Source organism: Polyodon spathula, chromosome 42 (genome assembly GCF_017654505.1).
Source record: "Polyodon spathula isolate WHYD16114869_AA chromosome 42, ASM1765450v1, whole genome shotgun sequence".
Lineage (NCBI taxonomy): Eukaryota > Metazoa > Chordata > Actinopteri > Acipenseriformes > Polyodontidae > Polyodon > Polyodon spathula.
The window spans coordinates 382,273-409,451 of NC_054575.1; the positions used below are offsets into that span (position 1 = coordinate 382,273).

General features: G+C 40.8%; 1 protein-coding gene across 2 annotated transcripts; it reads left to right on the plus strand.

Moving 5' to 3' along the window:
* Window positions 1-2,767: 2,767 nt before the first annotated feature.
* On the plus strand, window positions 2,768-27,179 carry LOC121305229 (TOX high mobility group box family member 4-like). 2 transcript variants are annotated; one of them, XM_041236775.1, is made up of 7 exons: window positions 2,768-2,829; window positions 11,557-11,625; window positions 19,350-19,595; window positions 19,728-19,991; window positions 21,886-22,164; window positions 22,483-22,563; window positions 26,217-27,179. In XM_041236775.1, exons 1-7 carry the CDS (start codon window positions 2,824-2,826, stop codon window positions 27,162-27,164), a joined length of 1,893 nt encoding a protein of 630 aa, XP_041092709.1. In that variant the 5' UTR covers window positions 2,768-2,823; the 3' UTR covers window positions 27,165-27,179. The 2 variants fall into 2 exon arrangements, with proteins under 2 accessions (XP_041092709.1, XP_041092707.1); XM_041236773.1 differs by lacking the exon at window positions 2,768-2,829 and adding an exon at window positions 5,930-6,351.

A 27,179-nucleotide genomic window follows, 5' to 3' on the forward strand; every position in this document is an offset into this window, starting at 1 on the left:
CTTTGTGATGGTGGTCCATTATGAAAGGCGCTATATAAATAAAGATTGATTGATTTTGCAGATTTGTGAAGTTGCATTTGTCATGCATTCAAGCATTGCTTATGGACACTTTGGTGAGGCTAAGGTACAACATAGTCCTGACTGCATTGCATTGTCTGGGGTTGGATCTAGAGCAGTGGTACACAACTCAGGCCATGGAGGGCAGCTGTCCCTCCTGTTTTTTTTCTAACCATACCCTAAATTAGTTAATTGGACGAATTAAGCTTCTAATAAGATCCAATAAAGTACTTTACGCTTGCAGTTGGAATACAAAACTGCAGGGACACCGGCCCTCCAGGACCAAGTTGTGCACCACTGCTCTAGAGTAAACTGTGACAGGGTGTGCTTCCAGTGGCACTAGCTTGGAGCTGAGGAGTTATGAACTTGTGTGTGGAATTTACAATTCTTTGTTACAGTGACACATCTGAAACCACCAAAACCTCAATTAGATGCATTTTAAAAACTACGAACTGATAGAAAACACAAAAACTAGATGACCAGATTGTTAATAGATTATTGTTCAGATAATTCTGTTGGAAAAGTTCATTTTAGTTAAATTATTTAAGAACATAAGAACATAAGAACATAAGAAAGTTTACAAACGAGAGGAGGCCATTCGGCCCATCTTGCTCGTTTGGTTGTTAGTAGCTTATTGATCCCAAAATCTCATCAAGCAGCTTCTTGAAGGATCCCAGGGTGTCAGCTTCAACAACATTACTGGGGAGTTGATTCCAGACCCTCACAATTCTCTGTGTAAAAAAGTGTCTCCTATTTTCTGTTCTGAATGCCCCTTTTTCTAAACTCCATTTGTGACCCCTGGTCCTTGTTTCTTTTTTCAGGCTGAAAAAGTCCCTTGGGTCGACACTGTCAATACCTTTTAGAATTTTGAATGCTTGAATATGACATGCCTTTTAAGCCCGGAATAATTCTGGTCGCTCTTCTTTGCACTCTTTCTAGAGCAGCAATATCTTTTTTATAGCGAGGTGACCAGAACTGCACACAATATTCAAGATGAGGTCTTACAAGTGCATTGTACAGTTTTAACATTACTTCCCTTGATTTAAATTCAACACTTTTCACTTTTCTGTAATATTATGTAATTATTCGTATACACAAGGTACCACTTTACGGAATCACAAATTCTCAAATGGTGCGTTACTGGTGTAGGACCAGAACTGTGTCATCAGTTAACATTACCTACATTTGCTGAATTGTGAAAAAATATATATTAAAAAACACTTTAAGAGACAAACTCTGTACATCGTACCTGTTGGGCGTGTCCTTGTTTTCTAAACTAAATTAATTTGGCATGCCAGGGCAAGTGCGGTTGTGCAACGTTTTAAGTCCTACCACAAAATCACACCACACCGGTTGTCAATTTATGCAAAATAAACAAAACAATTTTTCAGATAATACTTTTGAAACTTTATAACAACAACAACAACAAAAATAATAATAACAAGTTTCCTGTTAGCGTAGTATTTACTATCAACAGTATTTTATTAGCTGGTATTGTATAGAAATTCAACAATAATCATAAACAATGTACAGTCCTTGTTCTTTTAGATGTCCACAGCCCACGAAGGGGAAGGCCGAACGTCCACAGCCTAGGTACCCGCCAGCAGAGTGCTAACCATAAAGCCCTAAAGGGTTTGGCTCCTGTCTATTTGAAGGATCTTTTAGTCCTGCATGCTCCTGGCAGGCCACTCCGATCCCAAAATGCAGGGCTGCTATCTGTCCCAAGGGTTTTAAAACAAAGGATGGGTGGTAGAGCATTCAGTCATAGGGCACCTGAACTCTGGAGTGCTCTACCATGCACAGTGAGAGAAGCACCTACACTGGCAATTTAAAATAAATTAAAAACATACTTTTATAATAGGGCTTTTCCGTTTTAGTAAACAAAAGCAATACTGAATACCATAAAAATGCACCTGTGTCTCCTATAATAATGTACTTAAACAGGTATGAATACGACATCGTCACGGGCTGCCAAGTGTGAAGGGAAACTGAACAAACAGCACTGTCTTGTTTCGTAGATATTTACGATAGAAGTTCTGTTATTTTTTCCTTAATATATATTTTTCTAAGTTTAAATCACATATAAATATTTTGTACTTATAAGCGCGCCCCTAGACGTACTCTACTTGCTTGGGGCGCCTTAGAAAGGGCCACAGGGGGTGAGGTCAGCTGTAATTCACGCCTCCTCTGTGTGAAGCTTGATTTGTACAGATATTTGCCATTCACTAATGCTCTCATTTTGTTTTAAGGGGCAGAAATAACAGATGCACGCCCCCTCGTGGATATTTCGAGAACCTCCCTTCAAAAATAACCTCATTTCAACTCAATCCTGCCCCCTGTCAGTAATCCAGTCCCTGACCCATCTCTCTCTCTTTCTCCATTTGAAATTACACATCAAATCCGAGCAAATAAAACGTGACCTGTTGTATTTAAATACGTAATTATGAACATGACAGATATGTTGCATACTTGTCAACATTTCTTAACTTTGTATGTAAGTTAGTGATCAGCAGATGTGCCTGCCGCACGAAGAGCGTGTGGGTTTCACTGCAGAATAGGGACATTTGCTAGGAAACAGGGACTGTCCCGACCATAAAGAGACTGTTGGCATGTATGTATGTGTCATGAAGCATGAATAATAATATAATAACATAAATCGCTGACACCGCAGCGCCGCGGTGCGGGTTGAGTGACGTCACGTCCTGGATACCGGAACCCAGAAGCCGGTTCCATGTTAATAGGAAGTGTCGTTTGAGGTCCGTGAGAATGGAGGTGAGGAGTAATTTTAATTAAATTACATTTTAAAACAAACCCTGTAAGAGTAATACCCGGCCTGTTTGCAGTACAATAGTCTCGAATTGTAAAAGTCGTGTGTTTGTGCTTTTTTTTTTTTTTTTGCGGGTTTGCTTTAATTGTTTGTTTGTTTGTTTGTTTCGTGGTAAGTTTTAAAACATGTTCTGTCGCTTTTGCTGACATGGCTAACGAGACAGACTGCTAGCTGTTTATGTTGTGGTTGTCTTACACTGAATTGTTTCATTTATAAACAGACAGAAACTTAGTTGTACAGATATTTGATCTTACTGCTGAATTAGTTCGATTGACGTTTGTTTATTAAATAATTAGACCTATCACGCCTAGAAATAAATCGCAGTGACGTCAGCATCTGGTTCTGGCCTTTAAATACTCCAAACTTGACATGTTTCCAAACAAAAATATAGACATGCATTTAATGCCGTTTTGTATAAATATGTCGCATATGATGTGTGACCTGTTAAGATGAAAAGCGGATCCATTAACAGATCAAAACCTAGTGATATGCCATACAATCATCTGCACATCTGATTCATACTTAAGAGCCATTCCTGAAAGACTGGGTGTAAGCATAGAAATATGTTCTGCTGAAAATTACTTTTAAAAAAAAAAAAACACAAAGAGATTGAAAATAAATATTAAAGAGGATATAAAGAACACTTTATTGAGAGAGAATTAAGAACAAACTCAAAAGAGATGAACTACTAGTACAATAATAGTAATATCTATTATCTAATAGATATAATATCTATTATATTATAGATAATAGATTATATATCTTATTATAGATATATATATATATATATATATATATAATATAATATATATATAATATATATTATATATTCGATATAATATATTTTTCATAAGACCACCATCACAAAATGCGCTTTATAGAGATAGGCTGTGAAACTGTGCATTACACACTGCCAGAGTCACGTCTGCAATAGGACCTGATATTAACATTCTCATCCGCAGAGAGGCGCTCGGCCTCGTTCCTCAATTCACTGAACGAGCCCAGTGTGGGAGTCAGTCCCTAGTCAGTCTCACCGGCCCCACCTAAAAACTTGGCCACTGGATGTTCGGGACCTGGAAATTGGTGAACTGGTTTGACGGACGACCAAACTTTCTGCTTGTTCTTCAAGAACTTCATCTGGTAATTTGAAATGTATAAGATTTATAATGGTTTGTGAAATTTTTAACCAAACCTTGGAAAACCGTACATTTGTAAAACTTGCATTTAACAAAAGTACCCAGGGATTTTGAGGGAGAAAAAGCGAGTTCCAAAAAGCTCCGTGTAGTGGTCATGCATAACCGGTCAAGAAGCTTCGAATGTGGCTGACATAAGGTTAGAAGAGATTCGAATGTGGCTGACATTTTGGTCCACAGTAAACATAAACAGGTCATAGACACATTAAAGTACAGTAACACCTGGACCTGAACACACGTAAGCAATCTGTCATTCACAACTTGCAAACTTGTTTATGGTATATTTTGCCAAACATTTCACAAAATAAAATATGTAAAAGGCAGGTGCAGCATTATATAAACAAATAAAGAATTACCTTTCATCACTACAAAAAAAATAAAATAAAAAAATAACATGAATGTAGTTTAGAAGAAATACAATTAGATAATGTACAATACAGAATAAAGGAAAATACATGGGTAATAGACTCAATACCACAATGCCTGAAGGTTTAAATAAAAGGAATAGTTGATTGTTACATCATTAACTAGGTTTAAATAGAAATTAGTGAGTGTAGTTACTATGGCATCAAAAGCCTATACTAGTAAAAAAATGAAGCCCACAATAACTGCCTTGTCCTGGCATAAGCTCCCCTTCCTATAAGCTTTGTTGGAAACCCTTTTGCCACTATGTGTGTGTAACTCTGTAAGCTGAATACAATAGAATAGAATAGACATGCTCCTGCTACTAAATGCAACTGTAGTATAGGAGGTAAGACGTGAAATACTGAAGCTTGTTATAGTTCAGGAGGAAAATGTAATCTGAACCTGCATGCATACTGTGAATGCACTGGAATGGTATACTGTGCAGTACTGGCCACTAGCTGGGCTAATAGTGATATATTGAAACTATCGCTTGGGAACCATTTATGTGGCTTCAAAGAGGTACAGGAAGCTTGTGTCAAAACACCTGAGACTAACTTCCTTTGGGGTAGCATGTGAAAACTGTCAACAACCACTGTCCCTTTTAAAATAACCTAGAGAACATAGATGGCTACTATATAACTACTGAGGAAGGTAGTAGAAGGGCATTAATAATTGAAGTGTAAATGTAACATTGTATTATGAAATACTATATTGACAAAGTTTTCATAGGGCCAAATTATAAAAACTATTTTAAATATACTGGAAACATTATTTTAGTTACGCCTTACCAAGGGAATAAAAAAGATCACATTTTACACAGAGCTTTCTTACAGTACTGCTGCCGCAGGTAGAGCAGAAGGGTGTCTGCCTGTGCGTTTATTTGACATTAGAGTGACAGTGACCAAAAAGCTTCAAGGAGGGAGGAATATTGTGTGCCTGCCTACCTGCAGCTACAAAACACATGCAAACAAACTGGCAAGCCAAGTGTCTGGTTTCCAAAGAAGCAGAGCCCTCAGAGGGTTAACTATGAAATAGTGAAGTAGAAACACGCATATTATTATCTAAAAATGACTGTGATCGTGGTACAGTTTTAACATTAACAAACCTAGCGTTACAGCTGGGGTTATATGGAAACAGTCGTGATCTGGCCATGAGATGGTTAACGCAAGCCCACAGCAAGCGATCGGACATCTTGCACTGGAGCAGTCCATTGTTATTTTTGGGGGGAATAAAATCACATTTTTCCACTCTATAATTGCAAAAAGTTGTGGATTGTCTTTTTGATTGGATTTATTTTACTATTACCAAGTAAGCATTACTCTTATCCCGATTAATCGTCCTAACTGTACTTATTTAAAAAAAAAAAAGAGTTTTCAGAAGCGGTCTGTTACCCCTATGTTGTACAATGGACTCTCCGTGTTGGCCTACCATTTGATCTTAAAAGCGAAGCTGACTCGATTAGCAGGGTTGTGTTCGACTTTGCAAGCAAAAAGAAAAAAAAAAAAAAAAATGTTAGAAAAGAAGAATACACACCGAAAAACCACAGAACCGCAGTGGCATTTAATAATAGGTCAGAAGTCGAGCTTTTATTGCGATATTTGAAGGTTTTGGGTACACGAATCAAGCCAAAGCTCATAATGGCATTGTCTGTGTGATGTCAGTGGCTGAGAAAACACAGTCCTGCTGGGCCCAGCAATATATCATACCGTGCCGTTATAAATACAGATTACTGCTTTATAATACCAAGTAACAACACTGAAAATGGACCTGCATTTTTATTCCGGTCTGTCAGACGGCTTAAATCAGTCAAACGAACAGCAATTCTTGGATACTTCGCACAGCTACAACGGCTTCAACACTATAAACAAGGTGACATTCTTAAAACAGCATTTACGGTTGATTATTGATCTTATTGTGTGAGTGAACGGATAAATAATGTGCTGTTGTGTGTTTAATTCGATAACAGAATCAACATAAACGTGTACGATTACAGCCCCACATAGCCCTGTTCTGTGTATGTTCAATTGATGATATTATTATTATTATTATTATTATTATTATTATTATTATTATTATTATTATTATTATATCTCTACCAGTCGACCATATTCAGGGCGACTTACAGTTGTTACAAAATATCACATTACAGATAAGAGCAGTCATAAAATACAATGAAGTCAGTAGTAAATTAGAGCAAAGTCAAATAAGAGAATAAATACATAATTACGTACTAATTAATAATTCGACAAATAGCAGTTAAACTTATTGTAAAAATATTGTCTTAAGGGTAAATTCCCAAGTAAAGAGCTGGTAGCAAGTGCAATACACGGACTGTCGAGCGAGTTTCTAACGAACGAACTAGGCCTATGTCAGCTGTGACATTTTTACCATGTACTGAAGTTGGTGTACGATTTGTTTTTATTGCACTAACGGTTATTTATTTGAAAGAAAAAAAAAAAAAACGTGAACTTTTACAGTTTGAAATTGTGTAATGGAATTTGTAGATTTTCTTTTTTTTTTTTTTTTTTTTTGCTTTAAAATTGGCCATAACACAACAAAGTTAGGTCAGAAGTTGTTTTTCGTGCTACTAATAAGTTGTCAGAAATTAAATGGCTCGGCTGCTTCTTGTTTGCAGGTGTTGGTTTTATTAAGTGTTTTCTTGATACACATATACAGTATGTCTAAATCTGTTCTATCTATCTGTTTAGAAATTCACAATTGGTCAATTTGGGTTGAACTGCCAGTATGTGGTATAGCAATGACATAAGAAAAACAATGATACATTGTTTTAAGACAGCTTGGCTGTCTTAGTTTCTTCTAGTTTTGCTTATGCAGAGTTTGTGATTGTTTTAAGTTGTGTCAGAACTGTGCAAGTTCCACTCGATATAAGGAACAGATACAGTAAACACAGTGCAGGAATGGAAATAAGACTCCTGTTGTAATATGTGCTTGATTAACCACAGTTTATAAGTAACTGTGCAACAGGGGTTCTGTTTCCATCCCTTTGAACAATGCACATTGTTCTACTTCCCACTTATATCCAGGCCATTCTTATCAGTGGGAATTAGAAATGTTTTTAAGGAGCGTAATAACTCAGAGTATTACATGGCTGTTGAAATAAATAAATGATCCACAGTTTTCGCAAAGTGGTGGATTGTTTATAAAGCTGTACATGTTTTAAATAGTATTTTACTAAACATTTAACTTAATGTGTGTTTTATCAAGAACTGGCACTAGATGAACAGAAAAGTAAAATCAAGTTAGGATTTTTTTCTAATGCAAAAGTTTTAAATGGTAAACAGACATTTCTTAGACAGAATGTTTAAACTTTTAATCCTTCAAACGTATTAAAGTCAGTGGTGCTAACAAAGTAATTCCCCTACATTTTACCCAGTTTGTGTTGCTGTAATTTCATGGGTGTCAGATTTTCCTATATGAATAACACACACTTTGGTAAAGCTGACTTTGACTTTTTATGGTAATTTATCTGAAGCTGTTATTGATCGAACACTTTTTGCAGATATTCAATGCTACACTTAGTCAACCTTGTAAAATCACATGAAGGAATTAACACTGAAAACATGCAAGTCATAAGAAAAGCGCGTGCGTCTAGCTTCTGGGAGTTTGATCTCTTTTAAACAAAAAATGGCAAACATTTCAATTTTTTTTTCCCCATTTAAAATATATATGATCTAAATTGTTTTTCCTAGAAGGATGCAGATTTACTTGTGTGGATAAATTCAGGAAGTGCAGCATGGAAAATAGCGCAAGAGACGTTTGCAGCTTTTACAAATGCTAGTAAAAAAATACCTTCAAAAATTAGTGCTTGGACAAATATCCGAATATTCGACATTAATATTTTTTGACATGAATTCGGATACAAAACTGAGATGTTCGTATTTGCTTCAAATGACAAAAATACCTTGTACTTATTTACCATCTCACCAGAATTTGCGTGACAGTTGAAAAAAAATGGTAAATGAAAAAGGGCTCCATGTAATATGTGAGATTAAAAAAATATATATATAAACACAGAATCAACACAGCAGCTCGAGCCTCTATTTAAAAGTTTTAGGCAGCAAAAAGTAAACAAACCAGATTATGGTTTACCTTCAGGCTGCGTTGGCCTACCACCATGTGTGTTGGACCTTACAATCGAACAGACAGTGTGCTCTCCCCCATCTGTACTGCTGTGTTATTATTGTACTGTGTTTTGTAAAGTCAGTCTCCCGCCGCGGTTTCGGTCCCGTTCCCCTGTTGTACGCTACTCGCTGCCCAGGCGTGTGACCACACGGTTAGGGTAGGCACCATTTACATAGCTGCCCCAGGAGTTTTCTAAATGCCGCGGTGCGTGCTCGGCCCATGCTACTTCGGTACCACGGTGCGCACGGTGCTCATTGACATACAGGCAGTGCGCTGACGCTACGTGGTACTCGGTGTGCACGGTACCCGAGGGCAAGCGATGCGCCCTGTGCACGGTGCACGCAGTGTGCATTGTACCCAGTGGTGCATGGCACTCGGTGCACCCAGAGTGCATGGTGCTCAGTGCTCACGGTACCTGTTGCCCCGTGCTTAGTGCACATGGTACGCACGGCGCAGTGCTTGGTGCGCACAGTATCCAGCGCTGCACAGTACTCGGTGCACGTGGTGCTCTCGGTACACGGTGCATTAGTACCACGGTAGTCGGTGCATGTCACGCACTTACACTGTAGGCACCCCGTACACACTGTGCGACCCAGCAATGACGGGCAGGGCTGGGTTTCATGCCTGCATGGCCTGTGGGACTAGCATCCCACAGGAAGACAGGCATACCATGTGTGCTCGGTGCTTAGGCTCCAAACACGCCTCTTCATCCCTACAAGGCTCTTGCAGCATCTTCAGCCCTGAGTGCTTGCCTGTCACCTGGATCGAGTCGCACGGGGGCGTTCTTCATGACGATTATATTCCCTTGGTAGGCAGGACCGAGGAGGTCATCGCGGGAAGGGGGCCTATCAGCAGCTTTGATAGTAAGCTTAGTGACACCTACCAATAGGCAGTACTGTATCCCATAAACAATGTTTGGTGGCCATCTTTTCTTTCAGATAACCAGGTTTACGGTAGGTAAACTAACGTTTTCATTTGCTTGTTGAGCTACAAGTAAACCTCATGTTATTACTTTATGACAAACGTGTTGATGGCCACTGTTTACTGTGAAGAAATGGCAATGGCAAGGAATGAAAAAAGTGATAACTCTATATACTATTTATTTTGGGAATAAACAAACCAATGTTTAACTTGAACTGCTATTAGGCATCCTTTGTTTTGTAGTTAATTCACTGGGGTAAAGTAAGACCTACACAACTTATTCTTCTGGGATATTTTTCAATTTTAAAGTGTTACATATTGTAAGGTCTTGCTGTAAAATAAAGGCACACACATGGCCACGCCACGCCCCCTGCCCCTGCTGCTATGCCTTCAGAGCATTATAATAGCTTTTATTACTTTTTGAAAAACGAGCAAATGTCCGAACAAATATTTAAATTGAGCAAATATCCGAACTTGAAAATCGTGTGTTTGTCCTAGCACTATTAAAAATCAAATGCATGTTTAACATAATATTTGCCATGTAGGAAAATGTGACACACATTATTGTGTTAGTCCTGTATACTGTAGGAGCCTTGAATGGGATACTGCACTAAGTAGTCCTCTATTAAAGATTTCCAGCCTTAACCCTTTGAGTAGTACGAATTACTTGAATTACTGAGCCTACAAAACTCCTGATCACATAATATTGTAACACTAGAGGTGCTTACACACAGGTCAGTTATGACAGTTCAGAACCGCCACTGAAGTGGCTTATAGGTCTGTGTGAATTGCCTGTACTGCCACAGAACCATCATATTTTATGCCGTCTTTGAACCACCTTGCGATTGTGCAGAGAAATTAATAATTAACACACTACTGCTTTTGTATATGATGTAGAATATGTGGCTATAAACATCTAACACAAGTACATACAATGATCTTTCACATAAATGTGTTATGTTTTTGAATATGTGCTTCTTGGGGTCGGTATTATTGTCATTGCTTGTGCCCGGCACGTCTTTCTTTACAAGTGAAGCACTGCGTGCGTGTGTTAGGTCTTGTCAGTGTTTCAGATTGTACGAGAACAGTCATTTTGCCAGTTGTGCTCGTGCGATCTCTGGCTGTGTGAAAGGGTTATGACGGTATTACACCCAGATTTCATGCTGTGTGAAAGGGTGTTTTACACGCTCGTTAAAACATTTCAGAGACGACACATTAGCAGCATTTCTGTGTGAAAATTGTATAGGTTTTTGTAACACCTTTTATTGGTCTCTTGGACCCTCTGCCAGATATTGACTGAATTACATTTAATAAAACCAGTCACAAAAATGTCAGCAGTGTTTGTAAACCGGCGAAAATCACTCTAGAAAGTATTAGTAATAATACTGAATTCAGACTCCGATTTAAATTCAAGTACATACAATTCTTCCACTGAATTGGATGTCAGCGAGTGTGTCAGTGAAGGCATAAGCAAAGAATATTTACCATCAACATCAAGCGACAGCGAAGAGGCGGCGCAAAGCTCTGTGCGTTGCTTCATGCTTCAAGGAGAATCACACGCTGAAGCATCAGACTCTGTCACTCCCCCACAGTCTGTTTACCTGGATAGGATTTATTCATGTCTCTCTCTCGCACTTTTTTTTTTTTTGTTAGGACGTGTTGTTGGGGTTGTTCCACCTTGTTGTTTATTGCCTACATGTTATTTTTTTAGTCGAAACCTTTCCCTATGACTAAAGATATATTTGTTATTTTATGGTAAAAATGATTTGTCTGTATTCCGTCAGTATTCGTTACATACATACAAACATATAGCTTTCAGTTTGTTTGTACGCTGTACTGTACGTAATAATCAAGCGTATGCAGAAGACAGAAGAAAAAAACCTCACTCTGGTAGGACCGGCAGTGCATTTTAGAACTCACTACTTGAAGGGTTAATTGTACCTGATTTCACAGAATTAACTCTTAGTGGATTACCCTCTCAGAACAATCCTCTCTTATTGTGTCTTTCAGTTTCCTGGAGGGAACGATCACTATCTCACCATCAGTGGAGCTGGACACCCCTTCCTCTCGTCGGCAGAGGTAGAGATCATGTTTGTGAACAGTGTATAGGGGAACACAAAATTAAAGTAGGGACTGTGCCTCCCTCATAATACTGGCACGCTATTGATCAATAACAAGGTGAATCAATTAGTGCAGAATCAGTTAACATCTAGAATGTGTGTGTGGCACACGTCCAACTGCATGGCCACTTCCCTTTGTTTTGTATGCCTGGGTTTGTAAGTGTGATGTACAGAAGATGTTGGGAAGATGAGTTTAATTTAATGGCAGTGATACTTTTGCTCTACTTTGTCATTCCATACCAACTCAACCAGAGCTGTTTTTTTTTTTATTTCCCCTTTGAGCTGTCACCTGGCAAAGGTCAACCTGAAGAGAAAAAGTGACCCTGATCACCCTGGGCTCAACTAAGACCAGGGTTGTCCTAAATTACTTAATTGGACCAATTAAATGCCCCTTTTCTGGTTGAGTTGGAATGACCCTACTAAGAGACAAGAAAATTGATTTCTGAGCCCTCATGCTGAGAACTGCTTAAGTTTAGTCAACTCTGTACGTCTGTCAAAGGTTGGATTAAAGTTATACAAACACCTGCCATAACACCCTGTAGGCACTGACAGTGTACGATGTGTGATGTGGCAGGCAGTGGATCTGCAAGGTGTGAAATATATATTCTGGAAGGTTCCCATTCCACCTCGACATACAGTACATTTTAATAGCAAACTTTTGTTGTGTCCTGAAGACACTGAAAAAGACTTCGTCAAAACATGTACATTTCTTTTAGTATTTCTAAGTTCAGCACTTTTGAGTGTTTAGTAGTTATGGATGGTACATATATTCAATTAATCGTAAACAAGTCAATTATTGTATCAGAATCTGGGGACATGTGAAGGTGTCTGTCTCTCCGTATGTATGTGTCAGATTTTTGCATATCTAGAGAACCTCAGCTCCAGATTGTCCTTACCAAGTTTCATCACATTCTTAGCGCAGTTATGGAGAGTATCAGAATTTCTTTTTAGATGCACGAATGTCAGACTTGCATGTTTACACACTGTAACTTAATTTGTGGAGTACTGGAAATAGGATTAGTCTCACATGTTTTCATATTTTGTATTGTTATTGGAATGCCAGCAATAAGCTAAACAGGTGTTCTGAAAACTTCATTTGTAGACTGGAATACACAGTGCTGGACATTTGTTTGCTGAACTATTGTAATATAAATAAGTTTTCCTGCTTATTTTAATGCCAGCAGTGAGCCAATTTTATAAACATTATGACATGCAAGTGTCTTCAGGTGCTTTACTTACTGTTACAACCAAAGTTGTGGTAACAGGGTTCTCCCCAGGCCTTTTCAGACTAAGTGGCTGTCAACGCCTGGCTTTAAAAAAAACAGATTCGCCCATCTTGCAGATAAGGATTGATTGTGCATCTAGCAGACTAGATCACTTGCACGTTGATGGGCGAAAAAATAAAAATCTTGGCAATACAACACAGCTGTGTTACGACTTGACACAGCATTTAATCAATCCGAGAGTTGACCTGACGGGTTTTCTGTGTTAAGCACTTCAAGAGGCTAAAACGTTAAAAATGACTGCAAAAAAAAATAAGATTATTTTCAGAGCATAGTGACAATGAATGCAGGGTTTTCAAAATAAGCCGCCGATCGGCGCAGTCCACCGCCTAATATTAGATTAATTAGGGCTACTTTATTAAAAATGTTAAGATTATTTTAGGGTGTTATCATTCAGTCCATTTGTTGTCATATTATTGTACTGTAAGGTGATGTATAGTACATAATAACTATACATATGCACCAGAGACCACATCTGGCACCAAAAAAAAAGTATTCCTATTGTGATATTGTAAAAATGTGACCAGGTGTTGTGAGATATATTGGGGGACCATGTATAGAGGCTGTACGCCTTTTTAAGAAGAAAGGCGTGCTGGGATATCAGCTGAACTTGTCAGCTGATATACAAATGCGTAAGTACCGAGGTGCTGGGTTATTTCATGCAACAGTTTCATGCAGCAGTTATGATGGTGACCAAACGTGTGCAAGTACTGTTGTGTAAAAAAAAAAAAAAAAAAAAAAAAAGGTTAAAATGAACAGTTGCATTAAAAAAATATAGAACAGTGAAAAATAAAAATAGAGAACTGAAAACTTGACAAACTCCAGTAACCTCCGTTCTCTTTCCCCAGTCAAATTATACAGTGCTAAATAAGCACGGTCATTTACCATCATAAAAAACAGTAATGAAAAAGGAAATGTAGAAGATAAAAAAGCGCAACCAGTTATAGTCAAAGAAAGACAACACATTATTCAAATTATTTGTCATATTACATATTTAAGGTAAGGCGAGTTTAGTTTTCTGTTAAAAGTGCTCCCGGCTATAGTGTTCTGCCGCCTGGCAGTACAGAATTTCTGGGGAGAACCCTGGAGGGTGCTGCGTCTTCACCAGCGTTCCCTCGAAGGCTAAAATACACACATTTTTATCAGTAACTGGCAACAACCTTTGCACTCTGTTTACTAACTTTCGCAAGTTTTTATCATAAATATCAACCTCAGTCGAGACTCTAGCCTCTCGAGGTAAACGTATTATTTTGAGACCATTAGTACAAAGCGTTATCATAAGCATATTTGTGTCTGTCTTGCAGCTGATTCTCTAATTTTCTTTTGTAAAAGTGCACGTCACAGTGCAGTGTTCACTCTGGCACCAGTGAATCTACTGGTACAGGGTGGGCGAAGCAGGCGTCTGGCAATTCTGCCTCTATAGTGTGTTGCTCGTGAACTTTACAGTTTAACGATATATAACTGAATACTAAAATCAGTGATGCAGAATGTTCCTGCTTTATTTAGAGGTATAAAGATTCTGGTAAACATAAATAAACTTCACAATACTCACACTTTGACAGTTTTTTTTTAATTTCCCTTTTAAAACAATCATTTGAGAAATCTTCTCAAGTGTTTTGAAACTGGTAAAAAATGTAGTCAGCACATTAGTCGAAAATACAGATTTAAGTGTATAGTAATTGAAGAAGACATGCCATGTACATTATTTGTTTTTTGCGAGTTTAGTCGTGTCTGCTGAAACTCAACATGGCGGCTGCACCAATGGAGAAAAAAAAGCGATGTTTCAGTAAGATAGAGCTAGAAGAAATCTGATTATCTAAATAAGGATGGTGCGATATTATTCTTAGTTTTGCTGTAAATCGCTTTATCATGTACGAATAAATACCATTAAATAAAATAATGCCAGTCAAAAATCGCATAGAATAAGAAAGCAAATAAGACGGTAACAATGACAAAGCACTGCATTCTAGGCTGAAAAATTAAGTTCAAAGGTCCTGCGCTCAAGGCTGTGCTTTCTGAAGTAGGCTAAATTCATCGCGTCTTTCATTATTGATTAGTTTATTTTTTTGCTTCTTTTTAAATCTTGCAAATAACACTGCAGAATTACGAACAAAGCCATTTAGAGGATTAATAATGCGTTTAATTTAAAAGGGGGCGTTATTTAAATTACAATCAGGTAATACATAGCAGTGAACCTGTTTTAGAGCAATGAGTCAGTCAGCACGCCTTTATCGGTGTTTCATATTTTATCCTGGTTATTATTATAATGCCAGTAAAACAATAAACTTTGTGGAGTACTGTACATAGGATTACTCTCACATGACATTGCTGGACTGTTACTAAACTGTTTGTTTGTTTATTTATTTATTTTTGTTATTGTAAATGCCAACAATAAGCTAAACAGGTCTTCAAAACCTCTTTGTTTGTAGACTGAACTACTATGTTAGTGGAAGACTATAATTTTAACTAGCAACATTATATGTATGTTCAGATGCCATATTTAATTATTAATATGTTGATAAAAAGTGGGAACAAATGGAATTGGCCACTTTTGAAAAATGGAATTTGGTATTCCCAAGAATGGAACAATTAGTAGCCCTAAAGATGGTTACAATTGAAGGCAGTGCAGATGCCATGTTTTATGCAGTAGTATAAAGCAATTTTATGCATTCTATACGTATGATAACAACCGACAGGGCTGCATAGGATCGATGATTCAAAATCAGAGGCAGAGCCACAATAAATGTCTTGTTTAAATTTAAAGTAAATTGTGAAGTTGTTGAGGTACTTGTGTTGGAATATTGTATAATGCAACAAAAATATATTAAGAGTTCATGTGTGGCTGAAGGTTTCTCACTGATAATTTACCCTTTCTCAGTCAAAACGGCAAGTTTCTCAGTATCTAAAAAGCTTAGAGGGAACGTTGGTCCTCACCCCATGGCTCTGTGCCAAGGGAGAGCAGACAACACACCCGGGGAAATAGCCCAGCCAGAAAACCGTCTTCAAGTCTTCCTCATCCTCCTCAAGCTCTGCCTCTTCTTCCACTCACTCACAGAAGAGGAAGAAGAGTCACCATTACAGGTGATCGGCAGACTCTGAGCAAATGGAAAAAAAACTGTTTCCCACTAGGGAACTATTCTTGCTGAGTTGCTGCAGGAGCACTCGGCCCCGTCTACCCCCTTGGGGCCCCACGGGGCTGCTAGCAACCCAGATTGGACACAACAGGACGTGTAATCGATTGCCGCTTTGTAGAGGTTGGCGAACAGGAGTTGACGTTCCCCTCTGAGAACGTCCCCAGTGGTAAAGCTGTTCCTCTTGGCAGAACTCATACCACTAATCAAGAGGGCCACTGCAAGCTTGCAAGTGCCCTGGCCTACATCTTTGATGAGGAGCCTACCGCCTCACCCATAACCCCCCCCCCAATATCACCTGGATTTCTTGTAGAAGATCCAGTCCTCCTGGGACCAATCGGCAACAGCTTCTCCTGTTTCCCATATAATGGACGGCCTGTACAGGATACATGACGCAAAAAAGCTGGGCCTAGCCCATTTTCCGTCTGTCCAGGCACCTAATTTGGCACCGCTATTCAAGGACGCCTCCCGTCCTAACAAGCGGTGCTGGGTTTCTGAGGTAATCCTTAAGAAGGCTTATGCAGCCGGGGCGTTCCCGGCTAGACAGTTACAACAGCATCCTGGTAGCCTACCGGTCATATTTGCTGCAGTCCCTCTCCACAAACCACAGGCACAACAGCTGGATGAGCTGCGCCTAGTGAACAAAAACCAGCTGTGGTTGTCCAAGCTTAACAGACAGGCTGTAGGCAGAAACATGCTTTGCTGTTAGCCGCCTGCAGGCAGATTTGGCTTTCCAAGGCATGGGTGCCTGACAGGGATACAGCACCACTGTGTCCCCATCAGGCACCCAAGCGAGACCACCTCTGGCACGTAAACCAGCGTTCCCAAAACCGGCACAGCCAGCTGCGTCCGCTGCCAAAGGTGATGCTGAGGACTGGCTCGCTACAGAGGCCATCACACTTTCCACAGGCCAACCTACAGGCAATGCAGCAGCCTTAGGAGCAGTGCCGGAACCTCTTCAGTTCTGGAAGTTAAAAATATACAATTTTTTTTTTCTCAAATGCGTTTTCTTAAAATTGTCACCACAGTTCTTGTGACTCTGCTAGAGAGACGGTCCGCTGTCAAGTAATTTTGGCACTTTGCACTTTTATACTTTGCAATTTTATCTGAGTTTAACAAGATCCTTGGATGTGTTGTGAAAATGGCTGAATTTAAATTAAGGGAAATAATGTTAAAACTGTACAATGCATTAGTAAGGCCTAATCTTAAATATCGTGTTCAGTTCTGGTCACCTCGCTACAAAAAGGATATTGCTGCTCTAGAAAAAGTACAAAGAAGAGCGACTAGAATTATTCCGGGTTTAAAAGGCATGTCATATGCAGACAGGCTAAAAGAATTGAATCTATTCAGTCTTGAACAAAGAAGACTGTGTGGCGACCTAATTCAAGCATTCAGAATTCTAAAAGGTATTGACAATGTCGACGCAAGGACTTTTTTGACCAGAAAAAAAGTAACAGGGACCAGGGGTCATAAATGGAGATTAGACAAAGGGGCATTCAGAACAGAAAATAGGAGGCACTTTTTTACACAGAGAATTGTGAGGGTCTGGAATCAACTCCCCAGTAATGTTGTTGAAGCTGACACCCTGTGATCCTTCAAGAAGCTGCTTGATGAGATTCTGGGATCAATAAGCTACTAACAACCAAACGAGCAAGATGGGCCAAATGGCCTCCTCACCTTTGTAAACTTTCTTATTTTCTTATGTTCTCTGTGCTGTTGAAAACAAAACAAAAAAAAAATGTTGCTGAAAACACGACTAAGGTAAGAAAAATGTCTAGTCTTATCTACTGGTATCTGTTTATCACTACCTGTTTGTGTATGTGCTACTGTAAGTCACTGTTATAGTATATATACTTGGCTTAATAAGTAAATATTGTTTATTAACATACATAATTCACTGAGGGGCGGGGCAGTTGCATTGTTGGTGGCAGTTTTTTTGCATCTCAAAGGTGGCAACTCTACTATGTATGCAGGTTTTATTTTATTTTATTTATTTATTTATTTATTGTCTTGCAGTTGCCTTGAGTAAGTTTTTCTACATGTACTACTACTACTTTATATATGAATCATGTAGAATATGTGGTTGTAAGTACATACGATACTCTTTTAGATAAACGTGCATGATTTTGAATGTGCGGTTCTTAAGAATGGTAGTATTGTCATTGCTTGCCCCCTGGCACCTCTATTTACAAATTGGGCACTGCTTAGGAATTTGCTGCCACAGGCCCAGGGCCCTTTCTCGAGGAGCCATTTCAACTATTGGCGTCCGTGCACCACAGACATCTGAGTGCTTACTGCTGTTGATACAGACTATTCTCTCCCTTTCGGGGCGTGACTACATCATCAGTGATGGACCCACTTCCCAGACAGCCTCCAATCGGGGAGTGTACTTGGACTGCAGGTCCATGCTGGCCACTTTGTCGGATGGCAGAGTGCAGAGTAGCTGCCTGCTTAGAGCTCTTTCAGCTCTACCAGAAACTTCTGGGCATGATGGCAGCTACAGCATCCCAGACCATTTCATGGGGTCTCCTGCATATGCACCCTCTGCAGGCTTGGTTCAACCACAGGATCTTGCAGCCCACATTGAACCACGGCTGTCTATTGACAATGTCCCACTTCTGTCTAAGGGCACACTCTTGGAGGAAACAGCAGGCCTATCTATGCCTAGGCGTAGCACTGGGCAGCATCACCGAGTCACGGACGCGTTCAGACTGGGCTAGGGGCTGTGTGTAATGGTTGGGGTGTGTAAAGTGTGTGGAACCACTCATGGAAGGATCTGCACATCAATATTAGAACTGCCGGCAGTTTACCTGGCCTTGCAGAGGTTTTTGCAGGCAGTTCAAGGGAGACGTGGGCTTGTCCGCGCAGACAACACAACAGTGGCGGCTTTCATCAACCACAAGAGCAGCCTGCAGTCGGCCAGTCTCCATCGTGTGGCCCACAACTCTGGGCGCACAACTACCTCCTTTCATTATGGGCAGATGTACTGCCCGTAGCAAACTGGGTGGCGGATCTCCTCTCAAGGGGAGTCCCCAGCAGCTCAGAGTGAAGGCTTCACCCCGCAATGGTGAGCCTCATTTGGGAGAGATTCGGAAGAGCAGAGATAGACCTCTTTGCCTGGGGAACAGCTGGGAATAGATGTCTTGGCATTTCTATTTCAGAACCAGGGTTATGGTAAGAACTTAACGTTTTGTACAGTTTAAGATGTAGTAGATGTTTTCTGTCATGACTGATCTTTACTCTGTGTTCCTTGTTGTTTCTGGCTCCAGACCTTCCACACCCCAAGCCTAGGGGATGAGGAGTTTGAGATCCCCCCCATCTCGCTGGATCCTGATCCCTCCCTGGCGGTCTCCGATGTAGGGCACTTTGACGAGCTGCAGGACCCTGCCCTGACTGCAGGGGGCAGTGTTGGGGCCGACCCCGTGGGATACAGCGCCCCTTTCACGTCCCAGGGGCTCGAACACCTCAACATGGAGGGCGGAGGGGGGGAGCTGATGGGAGCAGCACTCAGTATGGTGAGTGATTAGAGGGAGTGGGCTGACTCTGTCTGTCTGTCTGAGAGGGAGAGGGGGAGAGAGATTGGTCTGGTCTCTAGGAAAGAGGCTGTGCTGTATAATTAACTCCTTTATGTTGATTCTCTCCCCCAGGACCTGTCTCACTCACTGGGCTCCCAGTACAGCTCCAGTTCTTCCATGACCATTGATGTGCCTCTGTCAGACCTCAACCACCATGGGCTGCTGGGCCATGGGCAACTGACCACCATTGACCAATCAGAGCTGACCTCGCAGCTGGGCCTGAGCCTGGGGGGAGGGACCATAGTGCCCCGCCCACAGTCCCCAGAGGAGCCGCTGTCTGCTACGCCCTCCCCCTCCAGCTCCCTGCAGGAGGAGGCGGCTGAAGAGTTCAAGAGGGTGGGGCACCTGCAGCACACAGCACAGTGCAGTGAAATACAGTACAATGCAGTGTAGTACAGTGTAGTGTAAAGTAACACAGTACAGTATAACGCAGTACCGTACAGTACACAATATTGAAACACAATGTAATACGGTATGGAACATTGAAATACAGTACAGTGCAATACAGCATACTTCAAGACAATACAGTACAACATATAGAGAATAATGCATGGGGTAGTAATTGTATGGCATACAATTCTCATTTATCACACTCTACCCCCATGCAGTGTTTTTTATAATATCTGGTGAACTTTTTTATTCCTGCTTGAGAAGCGAGCGAGAGAAGACAGTAACAATGTGAGGTACGGTTGGAATTCCTTTCAGCTTGTGCTGGGGTCATGCTCTGTTGCTGGTGTAAATGAGCGCGTGTTTTTTGCTCATCAGTTATTATAATACAGTACAGTGCAATATAATATAGTACAGCATTCTACAGTACAGTGTAGTACTATACAGTACTACTCAGTGCAGTACAGTGCTGTGTTGTATAGTGCAGTGCAATATAATACAATGGTGTGCAGTACGTTGCAATACAGTACACATTTGGGGAGTTGGTATTTAACATTTAAATGCTTGTGTGCAATTAACTTTCATCAGTTCATGCCTTCATAACCCTTTTTGATTGAGTCAGAGCACATGGAAGTTCACTGGATACAATGTTAAATACGAGTCCCTGAAACTGCTGAATGATTGGACTCTCCTTAAAAGACTGGGACTTGGTGTTCAAGAGAATAAAGAGAGAATGTATTTTATATCAAACATGCTACCCGGTTATAATGCGGTTGTCAGGGTCCATAATTAGGAGACCGCGTAATTAGTGTTTCGCCTTGTAACAAATAATGTTACCTGAAGTAATTTACAATGCCCACAAGCCAAATTAATATTGTAGCATACTGTGGGAAAATGAGGGAGACGCACAAGTTCACGGTTTATTGGGATGGGTATTCCCTGGGCCACACCAAAAACAACAAACGGCACTCTCACACATTAACACAGCAGCTTGTCTCACATGGCACTGCCCGCGCTGATGTGGGCACCCCCCTATATGCTTTCATGTCCCCGCTTCTCCGGACGTCACCCACCAGTCCCAACTGTGGCAAGCTTACCGCGTCCCTGCTAACAAACACGCACACGCACACACACACACACACACACACACACACAGAGTCCGCAGACCAGTCCTGCAACAGTATAAATCCCAGTCGTTACAATATATACAGTATAACAGAAACTGCTATTCCACCTGTTTAAAGTTTATTCTTATTTAAAGTGTATATTTTTCATAATAAATGTTGTAAACTGTAAATAAATAACACAGAATCCATGGTACAATTTATCCTAGCGTAATTCACGATAACATCACCAGGATCATTTAAAGCAGGGGTGGAGAATCCTGGTCCTGGAGGGCCGATGTCTCTCCTGGCTTTTGTTCCAACTGTGCCCTAAGTTATTGGTCTAATTAAGTAATTTAGGGCACAGTTGGAACAAAAACCAGGAGGGACACCAGCCCTCTAGGAATATGGGTTCCCCACCTCTAACTTAAAGTATCTGGAACGTTCACCCAACGTTTGCGAGTTATAAGCGATTCCACACTATAACAGGTCACGTTATAATGGGGTAGCACTGTACCTGCCATCAGTCATGTTGAAGGGAATCGCTTGGACGATCTGAGTAGCAGCACACCCATAGGTCACACTTGCATTTTTACACATGCCTAGAGAGCCGCTTATCCGATTAGAGTGAATTTTGATTGTGACATGCCGTAGTTTATCAGAATCGGGCTTTTGTTTGTCAAATTGTTTATTTCCTTTTCTCCCCTCTCTCTGTCCCTCCCCTCTCGCTGTCTGAGAAGCACATCATAGTGGAGTCCCCTGTCACCATGTCCCCTGGGCTGCTGGGAGTGAGTGAGGGGGGAGGGGGCAGCGTGGTGGTCCGCAGAGCGAAGCCCCCCAAGAAGACGAAGAAGAAGAAGAAAGATCCGAACGAGCCCCAGAAGCCGGTGTCGGCCTATGCGCTGTTCTTCAGGGACACGCAGGCAGCCATTAAGGGGCAGAACCCCAGCGCCACCTTTGGGGAGGTCAGCAAGATCGTGGCTTCCATGTGGGACAGCCTGGGAGAGGAGCAAAAACAGGTGGGGATGGATACTTGGGTTGACTCTGAGGAACTTGATTAAACTAAAGCCCTTTGGCTGTAGTGCGGAGGTAGTGGCCTGTTCTGGGGCTGTGGAGAGGTTTGAGCCAAGGTGGACGACATATGCTGTATTTTGGCTCCTGTGCAGAGGCAGCTCACTGCTCAGGGACTATGGACAGTTTTGAGCCAAGAAGGCAACCACGGGGCAGTTTCACAGTAAGGCACTCTAGTCTTATTAATGTGTTGGTAAGGATATTTCTGAACTTTGGATGCAAGCACCACACATTACTAGGCTTAAACCCTCTCCCTCCCTCTCCAGGTTTACAAAAGGAAGACTGAAGCTGCCAAGAAGGAGTACCTGAAAGCACTGGCAGCCTACCGGGCCAATCAAGTCTCTCAGGTAATCACGTTGCTAACCTGGAGTTGCTGAGTATAAAGTACTGTACAGGGATCGAAGTCAGACTCCCATTGCATAACAGATTCCCCCATTCCAGGTTGTATTACAAGCTTGTTTGCCCCAATATGTAGGTAACAAGTTGAGGTGTGTATTATTAACCCTTTGCGGTCCATTTATTCAGCACTTGTGAGGCGTTTCAGGTCCAATTTATTTTCATACATGCTGTTTATTTTTACACACTGTTTAAATATTTTTTTTTCCATCGTATGGTACTGTATTTTTCATCGTATGGTACTGTATTTTTCATTGTATGGTACTGTATTTCCCCGAATAAATTAATATATATACACACACACACACACACACAGTACCAGTCAAAAGTTTGAGTACACTTGCTGGAAACAAAGTTTTTTTTTCATAATTGACAATGTTTTACATCGTATACGTTTCTGTAAATACTTGAAAATGAAAACACATGTTACAATATACAAAACAAAACATGAGTATCAAAGCAATGTTCAGGAAAATTGAAAATTGTCTCTAAAGCTTGGATTCCTCAAAATAGCCACCCTTTGCCTTAATAACAGCCTCACAAATACGAGGCATTCGGTTAACAAGTTTCAGCAGGAAATCATCCGACATGTCTTCCCAGCTCTTCTGCAGCAATTCCCAGAGATGTAGGGCACTTGTGGGTAGCTTTGCTTTGACTCTTCTGTCCAGTTCGTCCCATACAAATTCTATGGGATTGAGGTCTGGAGACTGGGCAGGCCAGGTCATTAGATTGAGTTGTCCTTCATTTTCCTTCTTCGCCAGATAGTTCTTGCACAACTTTGAGGTGTGTTTCGGGTCATTATCTTGCTGAAGAATGAAGGACTGCCCACCTAGCCATAATCCTGATGGAAGTATACTAGGATAGCCATGTTGGTTGAGCTTGCCATGGATTTGGTAAAGATCACCAACTTTGTCACCAGCAAAGTAACCCCAGACCATGACACTGCCTCCTCACTGCTTGACAGTGGGAACCACACATGCAGAACTCATGCGCTCACCCTCTCTGCGTCTTACAAATACTCGGCAGTTGCACCCAAATATTTAAAATTTTGACTCATCGGTCCATAAGACCGACTTCCACTGCTCAAACATCCACTTTCTGTGTTTTTTGGCCCAGGTAAGTCTCTTCCTCTTATTCTGCACTCTTAACAATGGTTTATCTGCAGCAATTCTTCCAGTTAGGCCAGCTTCACGCAATCTCCTCTGAACAGTTGATGTTGAAACATCTGTACTTCTAGTAGCATTTAGCTGAGATTGTATTTCAGGGGCAGTTAATCGCCGGTTTCGCAGACCTGTGACTCGAATGAACTTGTTCTCTGATTCTGAGGTCCCCTTGGCCTGCGACCTTGTTCGGTCCTCATGAGTGCCAGTTTCTTCAAATCATTTGATGGTCCACAGCAGTTACAGACACTTGTTACAGTTCTTGCGATTTGTCTTAAAGATTGACCTTCATTTCTTAAAGTAATTACAGTAGTAATTGCGATTTGTCTTTGTCTTTTTTCTTTGCTTAACTGAGCGTATTTTTGCTATTTTCTGCTCCCTTACATCCAAGAATGACAAACTTGTGCCTGTGCTACCTATATTTATAGTAATCAGATATAGGTAGCTAACCCTAACCCTCACTTGTTAACAATAATTAGTGACAAAAGGTTAATTAGGTAACATGCTAATTAACTCGGAGAACATTCAACAAAGACACTTTTATACTTAGGCCAGTGTTCTAACACATTTCAGATTTTTAACTGACTTGCTGCCCCTTGCTTTGGGTGACCATTTCATTGAAATTGACAAGATTTACATTTTCATTTTAAAGTTATGTTTTTGAATGCAATTCACTTATGATTATCCGCTTATATAAGTACACGTATCATATAATGAAATATTCAGTGTTTATGGACAAGTTTATACAGTTAAAAGCATAGATAATCATGAAAAACCCGATTTCAAGCAGGTGTACTCAAGCTTTTGACTGGTACTGTATGTGTGTACACTATATATATATATATATATATATATATATATATATATATATATATATATATATATATATATATATATATATATATATATAAAATAAAATCAATCGCGGCTGGTGAACTCTGAGAGGGGTGGGGTGTCGGAGAACCAACTCTTATCCCCCAACCATAACCCCCGTACTTCACCTCTCCTAAATACACATATAACATAAAAACATAGCATACTACTTGCACTCGATGTACTGTATTTAACTGTTCTTCAGTTATCCTCCTGTAATTGCTATTGTGCATTACATTACTGAAATGAAAGCCTGTGATATACATGACCAGAGATACTAAGCTACTGATTTCTGTATGTTCAAATAAATAGGCCTACAGAAGTAGTAGGCTTTGTAAATAACTAGCCTTTGATGTAAATACAGTATGAATAACCATATCGCCCTATGCTTAAGTATTAGTGCAGGGGGAAAACAAATGTAGGGTACCAGGTTTAATCGGACAATAGATGATGAATCTTCACGATTTATTTTATTTTTACTTACTTTTCTGCAGGAGCATACTGTAGTTATGATATTATAACTCGTTTCACCTATTTTAAAAGTGGCTTGATTGTTTGGAATATCATACTGTAGTCATGACAGCTATACACTTTCATAACTGTCACGGGCGCTGAACCGGTTCTGATCTGTTCCTCCCACCCCATTACTGTGTGAGGCAGGGGTGAGAAATAATGGGTCATAATGCAGGTAACAATTATCGTAATGTTAATAATAGTAGCTCCTGTTTAATTTAGATCATTATTATTACTTATTAATTTAAACTGGTGGGGCGGCGCCCTTTGCGCCCGTATACACGAACCGCCACTGATAGAGATAGATAGAGATCTATAGATAGATAGAGAGATATATTAGTAGTGAAAGTACACAAGTACACACTAGGGCTGTCTGTTAGCCTCAAAATAGCAATCGATTAATTGGGCACACAAAATATAATCGTTCTAGTAAGTATTGATGATTGCACCACGCATTTTCAGTGTATTCCTTCTCCCTTGACGTTGTTATTTTTATATCATTGCAGTTCAGTAAAAGCTTGTGCACAATTGAGTGCGAGGGGCAATTATGCCTTGGTAGCATCAAGAGAAAAAAAAAAACACAGCATTTGCAACAAGCCTAGCAAGTTTAACCTACTACAAGAGTGTTACTAAAATATTTATTCCAAACAGATTACAGTACTTTGGAATGTAATCTATATAAACTAGACACGAGTTTACGAAAAACTAATAATGATAATAATACAAATTGATTTACCACAAATTGCATACCCACTAGCTGATCCTTCCTCCAAAATTGCATTTAACATCACTTATCATTTATTTATTTATTTTTAACGTTATTGAATATTGTAAATAATCATTATGTAACAGTTAATTTTGAAACTCCAGAGCAGCGCAAACTATATACAGTAAGTATATATAGTATGTGACTATTATCGAATAATTAAATGTTAACGATACGATTATCACGAATATTTGTAATCACGATATGTCGTACTATCGAAAAATCGTTTCATCCCTAGTGTGTGTCTCTGTCTCTGTCTGTCACTGACGTTTTATTATTTTTCTCTTCTCAGACCGCAGTGGAAGTCATGGATACAGAGCCACCTTCAACACCCCCACCCCCAGCTGCCCCCAAGCAGACCCGCTCACACGCCACCTCACCTAGTGCCAACACCAATACCATAACCAACATCTGCACCTCCAACATCATCCTGAACCACCCACAGGTCATCACCCGGTCCAGAACAGGGGCTATTGCACCCTCGCACCCCCCTCTCTCCTCCCAGAGCAGCCCCAGCCAGCACACTCGCACCGTCACCAAGATCATCATCTCCAAACAGATGCTGGCGTCCAGCTCACACCACCAGCAAATCCCAACCTCTGTGGTAACAGTCATCCCCGCCTCTAGGGGGCTCCAAATCCAGCAGACTGCTCCCACTGTCACCCCCGCCTCTAATCCTCGCCCTTTTCTCAGCCAACCCCCTCCTCTTCAGCAAATGCAGCAGCCCCCACCCCCCCGCCTGCAGCAGATGGTGCATACCTCCCAGCAGCTGCCCCCGCCCCCTTTGCAGGCCAAACCTAGAGGGGCGGGGCTGACCATCACCACAGCTCCTCCCCCTCCCCTGCAGATCAAGATACTCCCTGCTCCTGCTCCAGTATCCTCCCCTCTGCAGATTCAGGCTCAGCCTGTTGCTACTGTGGTCTCGAGCCCGACCACTCCTCCTGTCCTTGTCAGCCCCCCTCCTCCTCCTCCTGCTCTCATAGTTGGTGCGGTCTCTGCTTCCACCGCTTCCTCCTCCCCCCCTGCCTGTTTGGAAGTGGCACAGTCTGTTGGGGGGGGTCCACTGATTTCTGCTACTTCCTCCTCCTCTCCTCCTCCCCTACCTGGGGCTCAAATGCAGGAAGAGGCCGAGGACTTCAATGCTGGAGAGGTATTTATGTCTCGTTTTAGCATCATTGTTATTATTGCAGGGTTTGTTGGGGTTCAGAGCTCCCCTCAAGGTAGTATATTATTCACATGATCATGAGTTTGAGGT

Bases quoted from the DNA above. Each gene is read 5' to 3' on its own strand.
- LOC121305229 (XM_041236773.1), top strand. From the start codon at position 6,244: ATGGACCTGCATTTTTATTCCGGTCTGTCAGACGGCTTAAATCAGTCA. The intron at 6,352-11,556 runs GTGACATTCTTA...TGTGTCTTTCAG, and splicing joins GCTTCAACACTATAAACAAG to TTTCCTGGAGGGAACGATCA. The intron at 19,596-19,727 runs GTGAGTGATTAG...TCTCTCCCCCAG, and splicing joins TGGGAGCAGCACTCAGTATG to GACCTGTCTCACTCACTGGG.